Below are 15,054 nucleotides of genomic sequence, written 5' to 3' on the forward strand. Positions count from 1 at the left end.
GATGGAATTCACCCTGACCATAGATCTTTTTACTCCGGCCACTGGGCATTGGCTCTGGGTGACATCTATGGACGCATCAGTCCCCCCAGGTGACTTCCTTTCTTCTAGCTCTCAGGTCCTGCCCCAGGAAACTGTTCTGAGTGGCCTACCCCACCTCCATTCTCTCTCCTCCCTTCCCTTCTGAACACAAGCCCTGCCTTTCTCCTCTAGAAAGCGGGAAAGGATCCCTTCTCCAACCAGGGAAGGATCCAAGTGATTTAATAGGGACATGGGGACAGGAGCACCCCCCCCACACACACACACATCCCTCTCTGTGGGTTAACAGAGGGCTCTTGCAGACCCCAAAGCTTCCACTGGGGGAGGAGAGATGGAAAGTGGCAAGAATGAAGGGTCCAGAAAGGAAACCTGGTCAGATGAGTAGGGACTGGCAGAGCAAATCCCACGGTGGGGGCACCATGCGGAAGAAAGCTGCTCACCCCCTTCCCAGGTGGGACCTCTCTCCCTCCCCCCTGAAGACAATGTAACTGAACAGAAATGGGATGAGGTAAAGAAGGGTAGCACACAGGGCAGGCGATCCACGCAAGCTTCTTAACTAAGGCAAGAGGGCGCAGGGGAAGCACACTGGCCCGAGGACCAGAAGACCAGGTTCTAGTCATAGTGCTGAGGAGCTGTGTGAACCTGAAAAAGTTACTTTATCTCTTGGGTCCTGATCCATGAAGTCAGGGCTTGGGACAAAAGCAGGATGGCAAATGGAGCTGCCTGGAGCGCTGAATGTGGGAAGATTTTGAAGTGGGAAAGAATCTGTGATCGATTAGCAATGTCTGTCTTGGGCATAGGCCATACATGCCATATAACTGCAAAGGCCAGGGATCATCTCTAAGTCCCTTCCATTCGAACAGTCCATGAGTCGACAACATTGCAAGAAGAGTGTGGAACTAGGGCTAGAGTTAGGAACTCCTGGGCAGACTGCCTCCTGGAAAATTCAAGACCATGATAGCACGTGACAGTTTGCCTCCTGGCTGTTTCTCTAGTTCCTTCCCCATGGACTCCTGACTGCTAAGCCTAGGACCCCCACTAATGGAATGTCAGAATCCAATGTGGTGCGTTCAGTTACCGCTTCCAACACAGTACATTCCATCACACTCTCGGAATCAGATCATGATATGTGTTCCAATTAGCGCTATACTCTCAAAGCATAAATATAGTAAGCCCGAACAGGAAACATCCCTGCAGTGGGAGTTCCCTCACAGTGTAATGTGTTATAATCAGATGGTGGACTACAAAAAGACCACCCTCCTTTATAAGTAAGATGGGTGTCCCAACAGGGAGTCGCTTCACACGTAGCATGTTCCAGTGGGAGCAACTTTAGACCACCAGGAAGAGCTGTTCCAACTGAGGAGAGGAGAGGAGTCTGGCCTCCGGCTGGGGGTGCCCACAGACACTGCAGAGGCTCTCAGCAGGGCTGTGGTGGAGACAAAGGTGAGGGCTGTCCATTGCGGGGAGAAGGTGGCCCTGACCCAGGTTCTTGGCTGACTAGTCACTTTGCTTCCAGCCACATCCTATAAGTGGGTCTCTTTCTTCCCAGTTGTCAGTCCCTCCTTCACTGGGGAGGGCTCACCGTCCTGGCTGGTGCCTCCATGCAGACATAGGTGTTGCTTGGGCTGTGGCAGTCTGGGGTCAGGGGTGATGAGCTGTCTCAGGCGCTGTGGAGAGAAGAGGGAGTGAGGGAGTGTTGCTGGTGAGAGAGGCAAAATGCTTCCTCATGTCTGTATCTCCAGGGCCCAGCACATATGGAGGAGGCTCAGTACCACATGAGCGAATGAATGAATGAATGAATGAATATATATGTACATACTTTAGAAGGAGCAATAACAGTGATTAAGAGTGCGGACTTTCTGCATTCACTCCTGGCTCTGTTACCTGTGCAATCTTAGGCAACCCATTTAACCCCTTTGTGCCTCATGTATAAAATGAGGATAATAAGAGTACACACCTCCTAGAACAGTGCCTGACAAGGGTAAGTTATCAATAAGCATCATTTTGTTATTATTATTATTATTACTATTTTCCTTATTATTACTATTATATGCTCAGTAAGTATCTATTATTATTTTATTAGTAGCAGTACTACATCACTATCGTTGTTGGTGTTTTTGGTGTCACCTCCTCGGCCTCCTTGCCTTGATGGCTGAGGTGATGACTGGAGTCCTGTCCTTCTCGGCACCTTGAGGTGATGAAAACATAACATGCCTATGATGGAAGTGCATGAATGTAGGAAGAGGCTGGTCCCTAACGGCCTTGTAACGCAGCTGAACCAAATGCCCACAACCCCTGACGTGGTCTTGAAATGTAAGAAAAAAATAAGCCTATTTGCTTATTGCAGGTTGGGTTTTCTGCCAGGCCAGACAGATTTCTACAGATGTAATGGCTTTGTGGCACAGTGGCTATATACCCTTCAGGAAGGCATGTCCCCACCTCTACACAGGGAGTCTTTTGCATGTGGCTCCCCAGCCAGGATTAAGAGAAGAAAAGAAGCCAGCAGACTGTGTGTGGAATGAATCGTAAGTAGTTAACAGTTTCCTGAGAGCCAGGAATCTGTGCTCTATAAACCTCTGTGTCTGGGCCCATTTATGTTCTTGTTTGTGACTTAGTTTCCCCTTAACTCTCTGACAGTTTACCCTTGGTTAACTTGTCCAGATGACCTTTTGGAGATCAGATTCTGAAGGTCCGGGACTCTGGGACTTTTTAACATTTCTGAATGAAACTACTGGACTGGTCTTCAAAGACCCTTCTCTAAGGTTCCATTAAACTCAAGGGCTGCCCCACACTCAGAGCAGGGCCCCCAAATCCTACCTCTCTCAGTACCCTTTTTAATGCTTCACTTCCCCCAACCCCATACTCTACCTTCTTGAAGGAACCCTGGGTCTTCAGGAGGGTGACGACGATAAAGAGTGGGACGCAGACCATGGAGGAGAGAGCCAGGAACCAGCCGATGGAGTATCCCCAGGCAGGGTACACATAGATGTTGTTGTATTTGAGAGGTGTGTACTTGGTCAAGGAGAAGAAGAAAGTGGCCTAGAAAGGGGGAGGGGCAGTCACAGATGACATAGAGAGCCATTGAAACTCTCTCCTCAGCTACTTAAATATCCAGTGACAGGACAAGTTAAACACACTATGGTGCATCTATGAGGTAGAAGAGTAGAAGCCATTTGCACATTGTGGGCCCAAGCATCAGTCACATCAAAGACTGAGACAGGAGGAGACATGAAGGAAGGGAGGGGAGATGGAGGAGCTCTAAGCAGACGCTCAGGAAAGATGCTCGGGAAATCAGGTGGACGGATAGAGATGCTGTGAGAAAGGGGTGGAGAAAGAATGAGAAGAGATGCTAACGATGCTAAAGCAAACAGATGGAGAGATGGCCCCAGAAAAGAAGGGCAGGGGAACCACCACATCAGAGGGAATAGCACAGCCTCCCAAGGTCACGGGACAGGCAGGGATGGAGCCCCAGGACTCAGACATCTTGTTCCTCATCTCCCCGTGTCTGCTGGAGGCGGGAGGCAATAAAGGGGCATTTGGATGGGCACATACCAGGCAAAGCCCAGGGGTCAGGAAGAGCCAGGAGATCTTCACCAGGGGCCACGGCCGGTAGCCAATCATGTCCTCAACGTTGTCATAGAAACGGTCTGCCCCTGCCCAGGCACAGTGGGGGAAGGGTGAGAACAGAAGGGTGGGGACAGTTCAGGGGTATTTGGGAGGGACTCTCCTGGTTTCGTGCTCTTCCCTCCACCCTGTCAGGGGAAACTGGACGAGGGCACATGGATGAGATGGGTGTCTGGCACCCCCGCCACAGCGCAGGGGGTGAGGACAAAGGAGCTGCCACCACCAAGCTGGGGGCCCTGGCGGGAGTCACCCAACCCCCCAATGCGGTCTCTTGTCCTCTTGCCATGGGATGAAGACGCCCCCGTCCTAACCACACAGGAGGGTATGAGCCTAAAATGGGGCTCAACGCTGTACGTAGCTGCATTGCAAAGGTGAATTCGGTTTCAAGTCTAAATGTCAAACAGCAAGCGTGCCCCAGCCTAGTCAGAGCCTGTTAGGCTGGCACAGAGCCAGATCGCTACTGGGAGGGGACCACGACCACGACCTCGATTCTAGACTCCAGAGGGAGCACCCTGCATTCTCAGCAAAGCATGGTGACAGGGTTGATTTGTGTATGTGAAAACACTGACTGTTTTGCTTGATTTTGTTTAATAGCCTCAGGGTTTCACAATCCCTCTGTCTTCTATGAAGAGCTCCCAACTGGTGAAGGCACTTGGAGGGCCCCTCTGGCCATCCCTCACCAAAAAAATACCTTCCCTCTGGTTACTAAGGCAGGAAATGCCACCATTAGAGAATCACTCTTTAGGCTTCTAAATTTCTCCCTAGTTGTAAACCAGATACTGGGCCGGCCCAGTGGCTCAGGTGGTTGGAGCGCCGTGCTCCTAATGCTGAGGTCGTCAGTTCAATTCCCACATGGGCCAGTGAGCTGCACCCTCTACAGCTAAGACTGTGAACAACAGCTCTCCCTGGAGCTGGGCTGCCATGAGCAGCTGGAGGGTGGCGCGATCTGCTATGAGCTGCCATGGCTGCTGTGTGCTGCTGTGTGCTGCCGTGGGCTACCGTGTGCTGCCATGAGTGGCCGGTGGCCAGTGTGAGTGGCCAGCAGCCAGCATGAGCGGCTGAGAGCTGCCGTGAGCGGCCGACCGACGACTGGCGACCGATTACCTCAGCTGGGGGGAGCACAAGGCTCCTAATACCAGCACGGGCCAGGGAGCTGTGTCCTAGACAACTAGACTGAGAAACCATGGCTTGAACTGGAGTGGGGGGGGAGGCGGAAGAAAGGGGGGAAAAAAAGAAAACCAGATACTGCTGGGCAGATATAACATGTTATCAGCCATGTATACCTCACTGTGGTTGAGTTTATCAGATTCTCTCTGAGAACAAGTTTTGAAAAGTAGTAGAAGAAAATCAGGAAGACATCAGATGCTTGAGTAAGAAGGAAGGAGACATCTCCAAGGAGAGGAGAGGACACCAAATAGGAAGGCTGAGGGTAGTAAAATAAAAACCTTCCTACTTGTGGCTTGTCGATCCTGAGGCCCCAGTACGTGGCACCCCTTACCCTGTCTGCCCTGAGCTTTGTACTATGGGCAGTGTGTCCTCCAACCTGGTGCAGTGGAGGCAGACGGACCTGGGGTACGACGATGGCTTCTCCACTTACTAGCTCTGTGAGCTCAGGCAAGAGCCATAACCTCTCTGAGCCTCATATTCCCCCTGTGAAGCGCTGCTGTGCAGCTTGTGAGATGGGGTATGACACACAGCACAGTGCTCGCACACAGCAATGCTGGCTCTGTAACTAAAGGTTTCTGCCCCTACTGTCATCGGACACAGTAACAGCATGGACATTATGGCATTCGGCACTGGGTACTTAGATGAGGGGCCAGGGCTGTGGGAAGGAGTCAGTGGAAGGGACAATTCACCTCAGTGTAAGAGAGAAATGCACCACAGACACAATAGAAAAGGGACCCCGAACACCAGGAGAGACTTTCCTGTTCATGGAAGTAGTCAAGCAAAGTCTGGGTGATAACTTTCAAAGGGAATGTGGGAGTCTGTGGAGGATCAGACTAAGTGGCCCAGAAAGTGCCTTCTGACTAGGATTCCCACTGGGAAAGGACCTCTGGCAGCCTCCGTATCAAGAAAATTGTCCACTGTTATGATCACGACCCTCACCATTCAAGGAACTCAGTGTCATTATCCGGCCTCCACCTGCATCGTGAGAAATGCCTGGGTCCCCAGAGATGGATCAGCTTCCCAAGTAAAAAGGACCAGGACAGTAATACAAACATACAGAAGCCAGGGGCTAGGACAGCCTGCATCATCCAGGGCACGTCCCACCCTAGCTGGGTTTCAGCAGCTCTTCCCAGCGCCCCGACGCCGCTTACCATACACCCAGCTGACGCAGATCACTTCAAACATTGCGAGGAAGAGCAGGCATATGCCGCTGCAGGCGTAATAATCAAACAGCTGGAAGATATACATTCCGCCCTGTGGAGAAGGGGGTGAAGCCGAGGCCTGGGCGGGTGGCCCAACACCCATCTGGGTGCCGCCCTGCCCAGCCCATGGGAAGTCACCCTCACGTCTAAAAGGAGTTTGTCCTGCCTGTCCCTGCCTTCCGGCCCCTCAGTAACACCAATCTCTGACATGACAAGAACAGTGGGGACTGTGCTGGACATACGCCGTTTGGTCTGCCCAGCGCCCCTCTGCCTGCTCCACGCTACAGAAGGGTCATGGCTGGACACGGGCTACACTCTCAGGAAAAGGGTCCTCCCTCTCCTCTGGGTTGCGTGGGTGGCAGAAGGTAAGGCTGAAGCTGCACCTGCCTTCTGAGGTGCAAATCAGGAGGGCAATCTGGCTAAGAACGAAGTTACCAGAGACACAGACAGGAGCATTTCTGACCATGTCATTAGGGCAACTGGATCCAATCATACCTAAAACAAACTGTGACTACTTGACCCCCAAAATTGCCCTTACTGCTTAAGCCAGCTTGCCAGTTTGGTTTCTGTCACCTGAAACCAAAAGAGAGCAAACTAACATGGTGCATTCGTCGGTGTGGTCCCTCCAGCCTCTCTCTGAGAGTGTCAGCAGAAGAGGAAAGCGTGGCTCTGAGAAGTGTCGGTGGTGTCCCCATGGCTCCCTCCCCAGGAGCCCGGCTTGCAGGCCGCTGGCCCTGCTCACCTCGGTGACCAGGAAGAGCCCTATCAGGTAACACGTGACGGCGATGACGAGGATGAGGAGCTCTCGCCGCCCACTCTTCCGGAGCTGCCGAGGGAACATGTCCACGGAGGCCGTCACCAGGCACTCCACACAGACAAACTGTGGGCCAGGAGGGAAGTGGGGTGAGAGGGGCCACCTGCCCTTGGGCCTTCCCCAGCACAGCCCTGCCTAGCCTCCACTCGCCATGCTGATACAGGGAGGGCACAGAGGGCAGAAATGTGGGGTGGCCAGGGGTGAAGCCAGCCGGGCCCTTGGCCACGTCTCCACAACAGACGTGTCTCCACACGTCTCCACAGCAGCAGTGAGCATTGGAGAGGGGATATGTGTTCTGTCCCCAAGGCCACGGGGCCTTGGTGGGCAGCTTGAGCCAGTGGAGGGACATTTGGGAGGGTGCATCCATATATGGGGAAGGGTCAGGCATGGGGGAACAAAGCAAGTGGCCTCCTCACCAAAGAGGGCCTCAAGGTCTGGGGTCACCCAACTCACCCCCAGGACAAGCTCTGGACAGCAGCGGGGCCTCAGAATATATGCTCAGGAGAAAGGGAGTCAGGGGGAAGGGAATGCCAGGAAATGAGAAGTGGAAAGAGGGTCACCAGGGCAGGGCTGGGGTGACAAACCTGGCTGTCCAGCCCTAGGAAGATGAGCATGATGAAGAAAAGGCAGGACCACAGCTGGGATAAGGGCATCATTGTCACAGCCTTGGGGAATGCAATGAAGGCCAGACCAGGACCTGCCAGGACACAGCACAATCAGGTAAGCGCAGGGCTCTTGCAGCCTCGGGGCAGGGTCCTCTCCAGAGGCAGTGTGTGTGCGCGCGCGCGCGCGCAGTGGGCTGGTTCAAGGGCGCAGGCTGACTGCATCCATTACTCTGCTGTTCGGGTTCTGGGAAACATGCTGTTTACTCGTCCGTCCATCCCCCCACGCACCCACGCAGCTGTGGACGCAGCCGCCAGCCAGCCCTTCTCCCCCTCCCTGCCGTGGTTATGGGGATCCTGCTCTGTGCCAAGCACTGCCCCCATATGCTAGAAGGGCCATAGGACCCCAGCCTTTCTGTTGGAGGATCTGTGTTCTCTGAACCTCCTTCCCCTCAGGTCCGAGACAGCAAAGTGGCACCTACCTGATTCGGCCACTTCAGAGATGGGCACCCCCTGTTCTTGAGACATGAAGCCCAGGATGGAGAAGACCACAAAGCCGGCCACAAAGCTGGTGGCACTGTTCAGGAAGCAGAGGGCAATGCAGTCCCTGCAGGCGGAGTGAATGCAAACAGAACAGGAAGGAAAAGGGAGAAAGAAATCCATCACGTGAGGAGAGATTGGAAGACAGTACGAGGATAAAGAGGAGAGACAAAAGAAAGAGTGAATGGGAAGAAAGACAGGGAAAGAAAAAGACAAACCGGGTTTCAGAAAGTGAGGAGAATAAAGGGTGAGAGAAAAGGGAAGAAGAAAGAAATTCAGTCTGAAAAATGAACCCACAATGTCAATTTGACACAATTTGTAACTAACGGGTAATAAAGGAAGAAGGCCTGGGCCCGTCCCCCAGGAGCCACCCTCCTCAGACCATGGGCAGGCAGGGTCCCCCCAGGGTCCCCAACCGGTGTTCCTACTTGTAGCAGTTGTTGTGGTACTTGTTGTAGCTGCCCAGGGCCGTCAGGCACCCCTGGCAGATGGCGAAGGAGAAGAAGATCTGCGTGCCCGCATCCATCCACACCTACAAGACACTCAAGTAAGTGGTGAGGGAGAGTGGAGGGAGCCCACCGGGGCCTGGAGCAGGGTCACCAGAGGCCCAGACCCTTCCCCCCACAGAACCAGCTGGCCTGCTCAGTGTCCCTGACAGTCACTTACATCCCAACTCTTCCTTCATATGTCTTCCTCTCACAGGCAGGGCCCATTTTTAACTTCCTTCTGAAGGCACTTAATAAGCACCACATACACGTGTTACTTAAATTTTTTTAAGAAGGTGAGGCCCTCTGCTGTGGGAGCCAAGAAGCACTTGAACCTCGTTCAACAAGTAGAGTGAGCCAGAGGCAGCCATGCTGGGGCACAGGGGCCAGCCATGCCATTGAAATATGAAGGAAAAAACACCAAGACTCTTGGGTGGGTGGGTGGGGGAGGGGGGAAGGGTGGAGACAAAGAATGTGCTCAGACAAGTCCTAGAGGAGGAAACACAAATGGTGGATAAATATGTGGAGAAATGTCCAACCTCACAGTAGTAAAAAAAAAAAAATTAAAATAACAACGTGATACTATTTTGACCCACCACCAACACCAGCATTATAGCACTCCCTGGTACTTAAGGGGCCTCAGTACATTTTGGTTGAATGAATGAATGAATGAATGAATGAATGATGGACGGATGGAGGAAATATTACGCAAGTGTTAAAAATGACATTTACAAATGAATTTAACAACATGGAAAATGCTTATAATTTAAGTGAAAAAAGGTACATATATATGTGTGTGTGCGTTTGAATATAGTTGAGATATGTATATAATTATATAAATTATAATTAGGGGAAAAGCTAGGGGAAAAAGTTGGAAGGAAATATACTAAAATGCTAACAGAGATTGTAGCTGAGTGGTAGGATTACAAGAGATTTTTAGTTCCTTTTTCCTATATTATTTAATTTTCTCCAGTGGGCATCTATTGCCTTTAAACCAAGAGGAAAGCAATCATAGGTTCTCAAAAGTACAGCTCTGGCGTGGGGTGAGGGGACAGCTGGGGAAATGGTCCTCGGCACAGCTCCTACCTGGGGATCCTTCAGACGAGACAAATCTGGCTTCAGGTAATAGATGATGCCCTCATAGGCTCCGGGAAGCGTGATGCCTCGGATCAATAGGATGACCAGCATCAGGTAGGGGAACGTGGCTGTGAAATAAACCACCTGGAGGGAAAACAGGCTGACGTCACTCCTGGTGGGATCACAGCAGCCAGGAGGTTACAGGGAGTCTGCTGTGGTCCTCCTGTCACCCTGCCCCAGGCCTAGCTCAGCATCCAGCACCTCCTTAGAGATATCTGAGAGGGGTGAGCACACGAAACTTTCCACACCTTCCTTTCCACATTCCTGTGGGTCTCAGGCCCCCCAGCAGAGTGCGAGATACACATCAGCAGGGCAACAGGGGAGGAGGAAGGGCAGGGAGGGGTACAAGTTTCCAGCCGTAACATTTCAAAGACTATTTTTAAATCCAGAATCTGGTCTCCCTTAAATTCTGATCCTGGCTGTTCTCCCCATGTCCCCTGGGGAGGGTGGGCCTCCCCTTCACCAGGGGGAGGGCGAGCAGATTTGTACAGTTGTCTGTGAGACTGTATTTTTCCAGGCTCAAGGTTGGGGGAGCAGAAGTGGCCTGGGCTCTGGGATACTGGAGACACTCAGAGGTGACTCTGCTCAGCTCCTGACCGGAGGTGGTGGCACTATCCATGTTATTATTATGACTATTACCATTTTTGTCATTATTATTACTGTTATTATTTCAACAATCCACGGAAGGCGGACGCTGCTGCAGGAGCAGGCTAATCAGAGAAGTCAGCACCTGTCTATCCCTGGCTTTTAAAAGCATGAAGCATCTGTCTCAGCTTCTCTGGGTTGGAAATAATGCTCCCATCTGAACTCTCTCTGTACATGCAACAAGCAACCGTTGTCCATTCTTGGCTATAACCCCTTCAATGACTGGAAACTCCCCAACTCAGAAGCAGTTCTGTCTGTTAGACAATGATAAACATCATCTTGATGTGTTGTTAAATACGAAAAGCAAGGGAAAAGAGTGCCTGAGCCTAATTGTGTAACATACACGCATAATAGATACAGCTACACACATACTACACACATAAAGGAAAGTAGAAGACAGCACAGCAAAATGTTAACAAGGATTAGCAGATCCAACCAGCCATCCGGCTGAGGGCTGTACAGCGCTTAGCTCTGACGTGTAATTTTTATGTTTCTTATTTTGCTCTGTATATTAGTTATGTAAACAGGTCTTTTAAAATCATATTGAAAAAGAAAGGCTTTCCTTGTATTGAACTAAACTCTGCCTTCATCCAACTTCCCCTATCCTCACCGAGCCTCTCCCTTAAACTATACTTTTTTTTAGTTCTTCAGAGGGACTCTGTGAGTGTCCCCAGGGACTCTGGGAGCCACAGAGAGCTTACCAGGAGCCAGAACACCTCACCTTGCCCGTGGTCTTGACCCCCTTCCAGATGCAGAAGTAGCAGATGACCCAGGCAAGCAGGAGGCACAGGGCCAGCTCCCAGCGCAGGGCCCCCAGGTCGTGGATACCTGAGGTAATGCCCAGAACACGTCTCCTGATGGGTTGGAAAAAGTAACCAGGTGAAAGGCTAGAGGGGACAATAAGCCTCTTGTGATCAAGTCCCTGGTTCTTCGAGCTGACCCCACAGATCTTGTATTCCAGGCTTCCCCACCCCCACCCCACTCCACCTCTCCCACGGCCATGCCATGTTCCCACCTGTGGTCTGCATGCCCCTGGCTGTTAGAAGACCAAATGACGTAATACCATAGGTATCTTTGTCTTTCTAACTCATCCAGATTTCTCTGTTGTACAGAGAGAGAGAAAGAGAGATGTGTGTGAGGAATGTATGAATAAGTACATGGAAAGTAAATATTTTTATATGCAGGTAAAGGAGCAAGAATGTGGGTATCAAATGGAGGGGCTGAGTGTGTGATAGTATCTAAAGATGTGTATGGGGGTGATGGAAACGTATGTGAGAGAGCGTCGGGGGACATGTGTGGGCACAGGTGGGTCGTGTGGGAGGGTGAATGGGGGAGGGTGAGGATAGGGTTTGCCAATTTCTGTGGTGTAAATACTCCCACGTTGGCCAACGTGACGTGACTGAACACAGATTTGGAAGATGTGTGTAATCAGCTCTCCTAAGACGGTGCAAACTGTTTCCAGCACACCTGTGGACATGTGGGGGCAGGTGTGTGGGGTGCAGGTGGATGTAAGCGTGTACAGAGGCATGCGTGAGAATGCAGTTGACATGCATAAATGTGTGAGTCTAGGTGAACGTAGGTGGAAGGTAGGGGGCCTAGGCGGACAACTACTATAGATGTGTGAATGTTCCCTCATCTCTTAGTGATGTGTGGGGTGGGGGTAAGTGCTGGGAAACATGCACTGAGAGCCTTAAACTTGCACCCCAAATCCCAGGCCTCAGATATCCAAATTTCCTCTGGTCAAGGCCCCCTGGCACACGGCAGCCAGGCCCAGCACCTACTCCCAGAATTCCATGACAGGTGACGTGAAGTTCTCAGAGGGCGTCACTGTGTTGACTCCCGAGTGGTTCAGAAAGTCCTTGCAGTGCTCTGTCAGGGACAAGATGAGGAGTGCATCAGCTGACGACAAGATGGGGAGAGATGCCCTCACACCTTCGTCCCTGCTGGCCCTCTGGCCTTGCGGCCTGGTGGTCCCCATCATTCCCAGTCCCCAAAGCTTCCTTTGGAGCCCCCACCTCCAGAGTGTCAGGAGTTGGCTGCTCAGGCTGTTCCTGGAACCAGCCCCACTCCCTCTGCTCGTTCCACCCTGCCAACCTCTGACCCAATCCAGACTTCAGATGCACTCTGCCCCCACGTGGGTAGCTTCTGTTGACAGCACTGTCTCCTCTCAACAGTCCAGGGACTGAGTTCTTATGTCTGCCCCCGCTCCTAGGAAATGTTCACATGGTGGGCTTCTTCTCATCCTTCAGCCCTTGGCTGGCACTCCTCCCTCCCATCGTTACAGAGCTACTGCACTATTTCTTTCACTCATCACAATTTGTAATGATTTTGTCAATTTGCCAATTTCCACCACTAGACTGTACTGCTCAGTGAGGGCCTGGGCCACATTGCTGGTGCTCACCTTTGGATCTCTAGCACCTGGCACAGTGCTTGGCACATAGTAGTGATATGGGAGAGCTCTCTCACTATAAAAGTTTTAAGTCCCCTCGCTATGGGAAATTTAAGTCTCCTTTTCCCTAGTTTCTTAGCTCCTTAGCCCCTGGTGTTAATCACTCTTCTAATCAGTTTCCAAATCCTAAACTAAAGATTGCTCCTAGCCTAACTCACAGAATGTCTCTCACTCCTGCTTCAGACTTAAAAGCCTGTGAGCTATAATCATTGTAGCCAATATTCCCCCAAGCCATTTCAGACCTAACTCTTGGATACACACCATCCCAAAAACCAAATGGGTATTAGCACTCCTCCAGGTCAGTCCACCCCTTAACCCCTGGGTGACATCAAGATAATTGGGCTTCAAGTCCTACTCCTGGAGCCAGCGCTTTTAATTTATTAACTAACTAACATCTGTCTCTCCTCATCTAGGGGCCATCAGGATGAGTTAAATCCCAGCAAATCTCTCGTGCACCCCGACCAAAGCAGATATGAGACCACTTTTCTTTACTTAAGAACAGTTAGGGCGAGAGTTTCGTGAATCCCCAGTAGGTGGGGACAGCTCTACCCCCCTTCTCAGCTTGAAACAGATACAGAAGAAGAGACCTCTCGTCCCTCAACTCCCCACAGAGATTTATGGGGATCACATCCCCCCCACAGAAAAATTAAGCAAGCAGTTAGAGACGGGTAACGGGGTCTCTGCATTCCTGCACATTCAGCACAGTCTATGGGGAGCACCGCCTGGAGACATTCTTCCCTTATCTGCCCTAAGCATTAGCCACTGTGAGGAGACTAAAAGACAACAAATTAGACCGGTCCTGCGCAGTAGAGGCCACCACGACCTCCATCTCACCCTAGCCTCATATACCATCATTGTAATGTCACACACATGCCCAGACGTTCATTAATACCATTATAACAGACTGAACTCTGGGAAGAGATGTGCGCAGTTTAAGAGGATGAGGTAATAGCCACTCATAAATCACAGGTGTCAATCAAGTGGTCCCGTGTCTGGAGGGGAACAGCCCATCCTAGAGAAAAGAAATAAAACCTCCACACACACACTAACAAAAGGCCTAGAGCCGCTCTTCTTAGTGCTCTGCCCGCTCCAAATTCTTTGGAGTATACTATCTCTTCTAATAAACTTTCCTCTTACCACTTTACCTCTGTGTCTCGTTCAATTCTTTGCTCGAGATGCCAAGAACCTGGACACCACATTGAGAAGGGCCCAACCTCCAGTAACATAGCAGCTGGGATTCCCACCTCTCACCCAGGAGACCCGGGTTCAATTCCCGCTGTGGGAAGCTAGCCCACATTCTGCCCAGACTCCCCTGGGTTCGACCGCCGGTGTGAGAGCCAAGCCTGGACTTTTCGCTGAGAAGGGCCCCCATCTCCGGTAACAGTAGGTGCATAGAAAATATTTGCAAGATGAATGGACAAGTGCATGATACTAACTAACCCTTTGCAGTTGTATAACATATTTCACAGTCCCATTGGGTTTCGGTTCCAGTGGTTGATCTGAGGTACCACAGAAGGGTCAGCCAGCAGAACTGGCACCAAAGGCTACACAGCTGGACTTTGAGAAAAGTTCTGCCATGTACTCCATCAGTGTTTGCCCATCACCAGCCACCACGCGCCCAGTCCCTATGGAGAGCCCACATCCCCAGGGCTGAAACGATGGAATACCTGTGTTCCAGGTATTGGTACAGGTTATCCAGGGCAGCTGAGAGGTAAAGGAGCTGAACAGATAGAAGAGGGCCCAGGCGAGGATGATGATGTAGTAGATGTTCAAATAGGACTCAATGACCACAGACGCCAGACCAATGCCTTCCGGAGTGGGGGAGGGGCGGGAAGAAACAAGAGAATCCAAGAGGTCAGTGTCAGCCCCCCAAAAGTCACCTACAAGCTGCCAGTTGTGATTAGAAGGATACTGGGTGCTACACAAAGAGAACCACCAGGGTTTACCTATTGGTATGAGACGCCATTTACCACCTATTTTTCTAAGTAAGAAACGCAGGTTACACAACACTAACCTACGCATCCTCCCATTTTTATACGTTTGAATGTATATGTTTTTTTTTTTCCTGAGAAAAACTCTGGAAGGGTTGTCATCCAAAAGTTAACAACTGGTTCTCTAGGTGATAGGATTTAAGTTCACTTTTTAAAGATTGTTTTTCTTTTTGCCTATTTTCATTTTCTAGTTTTTCTATTACAATCACACATTACTTGTAAAATGAAAAGGAAGAACAGAGGAGTAAATAGGGAAAATTTGGTAAGAATCAGTATCAAAATAAGAGCAAAAACCAGAAGAAAGCAGCAAGGAAGAGAACCGTGATCGCTGTTAAGAACTGTAGAGTCTGAGCAGCCTCAAC

General features: G+C 50.9%; 1 protein-coding gene across 9 annotated transcripts in view; it reads right to left on the minus strand.

Annotated features, from left to right (window-relative positions):
- Positions 1-1,152: 1,152 nt before the first annotated feature.
- Positions 1,153-15,054, minus strand: part of SLC6A12 (solute carrier family 6 member 12) — a 30,439-nt gene continuing 16,537 nt past the window's right edge. For 7 of the 9 annotated variants that reach the window (XM_033118218.1, XM_033118224.1, XM_033118223.1 and 4 more), the window contains exons 5-16: positions 14,369-14,509; positions 12,034-12,121; positions 10,974-11,106; positions 9,557-9,691; positions 8,414-8,517; positions 7,928-8,052; positions 7,428-7,540; positions 6,772-6,909; positions 5,979-6,081; positions 3,589-3,689; positions 2,905-3,075; positions 1,153-1,703 (exon numbers count right to left, since the gene is read on the minus strand). In XM_033118218.1, coding sequence (XP_032974109.1) covers positions 1,560-1,703; positions 2,905-3,075; positions 3,589-3,689; positions 5,979-6,081; positions 6,772-6,909; positions 7,428-7,540; positions 7,928-8,052; positions 8,414-8,517; positions 9,557-9,691; positions 10,974-11,106; positions 12,034-12,121; positions 14,369-14,509 — 1,496 coding nt within the window. In that variant the 3' untranslated portion in view covers positions 1,153-1,559. Of the gene's footprint in view, positions 1,704-2,904; positions 3,076-3,588; positions 3,690-5,978; positions 6,082-6,771; positions 6,910-7,427; positions 7,541-7,927; positions 8,053-8,413; positions 8,518-9,556; positions 9,692-10,973; positions 11,107-11,267; positions 11,981-12,033; positions 12,122-14,368; positions 14,510-15,054 lie in introns of those variants that run through there. The other 2 variants (XM_033118226.1, XM_033118227.1) reach the window with 2 other exon arrangements.

This window comes from Rhinolophus ferrumequinum, chromosome 10 (assembly GCF_004115265.2).
Source record: "Rhinolophus ferrumequinum isolate MPI-CBG mRhiFer1 chromosome 10, mRhiFer1_v1.p, whole genome shotgun sequence".
In the NCBI taxonomy this organism is placed as follows: Eukaryota; Metazoa; Chordata; class Mammalia; order Chiroptera; family Rhinolophidae; genus Rhinolophus; species Rhinolophus ferrumequinum.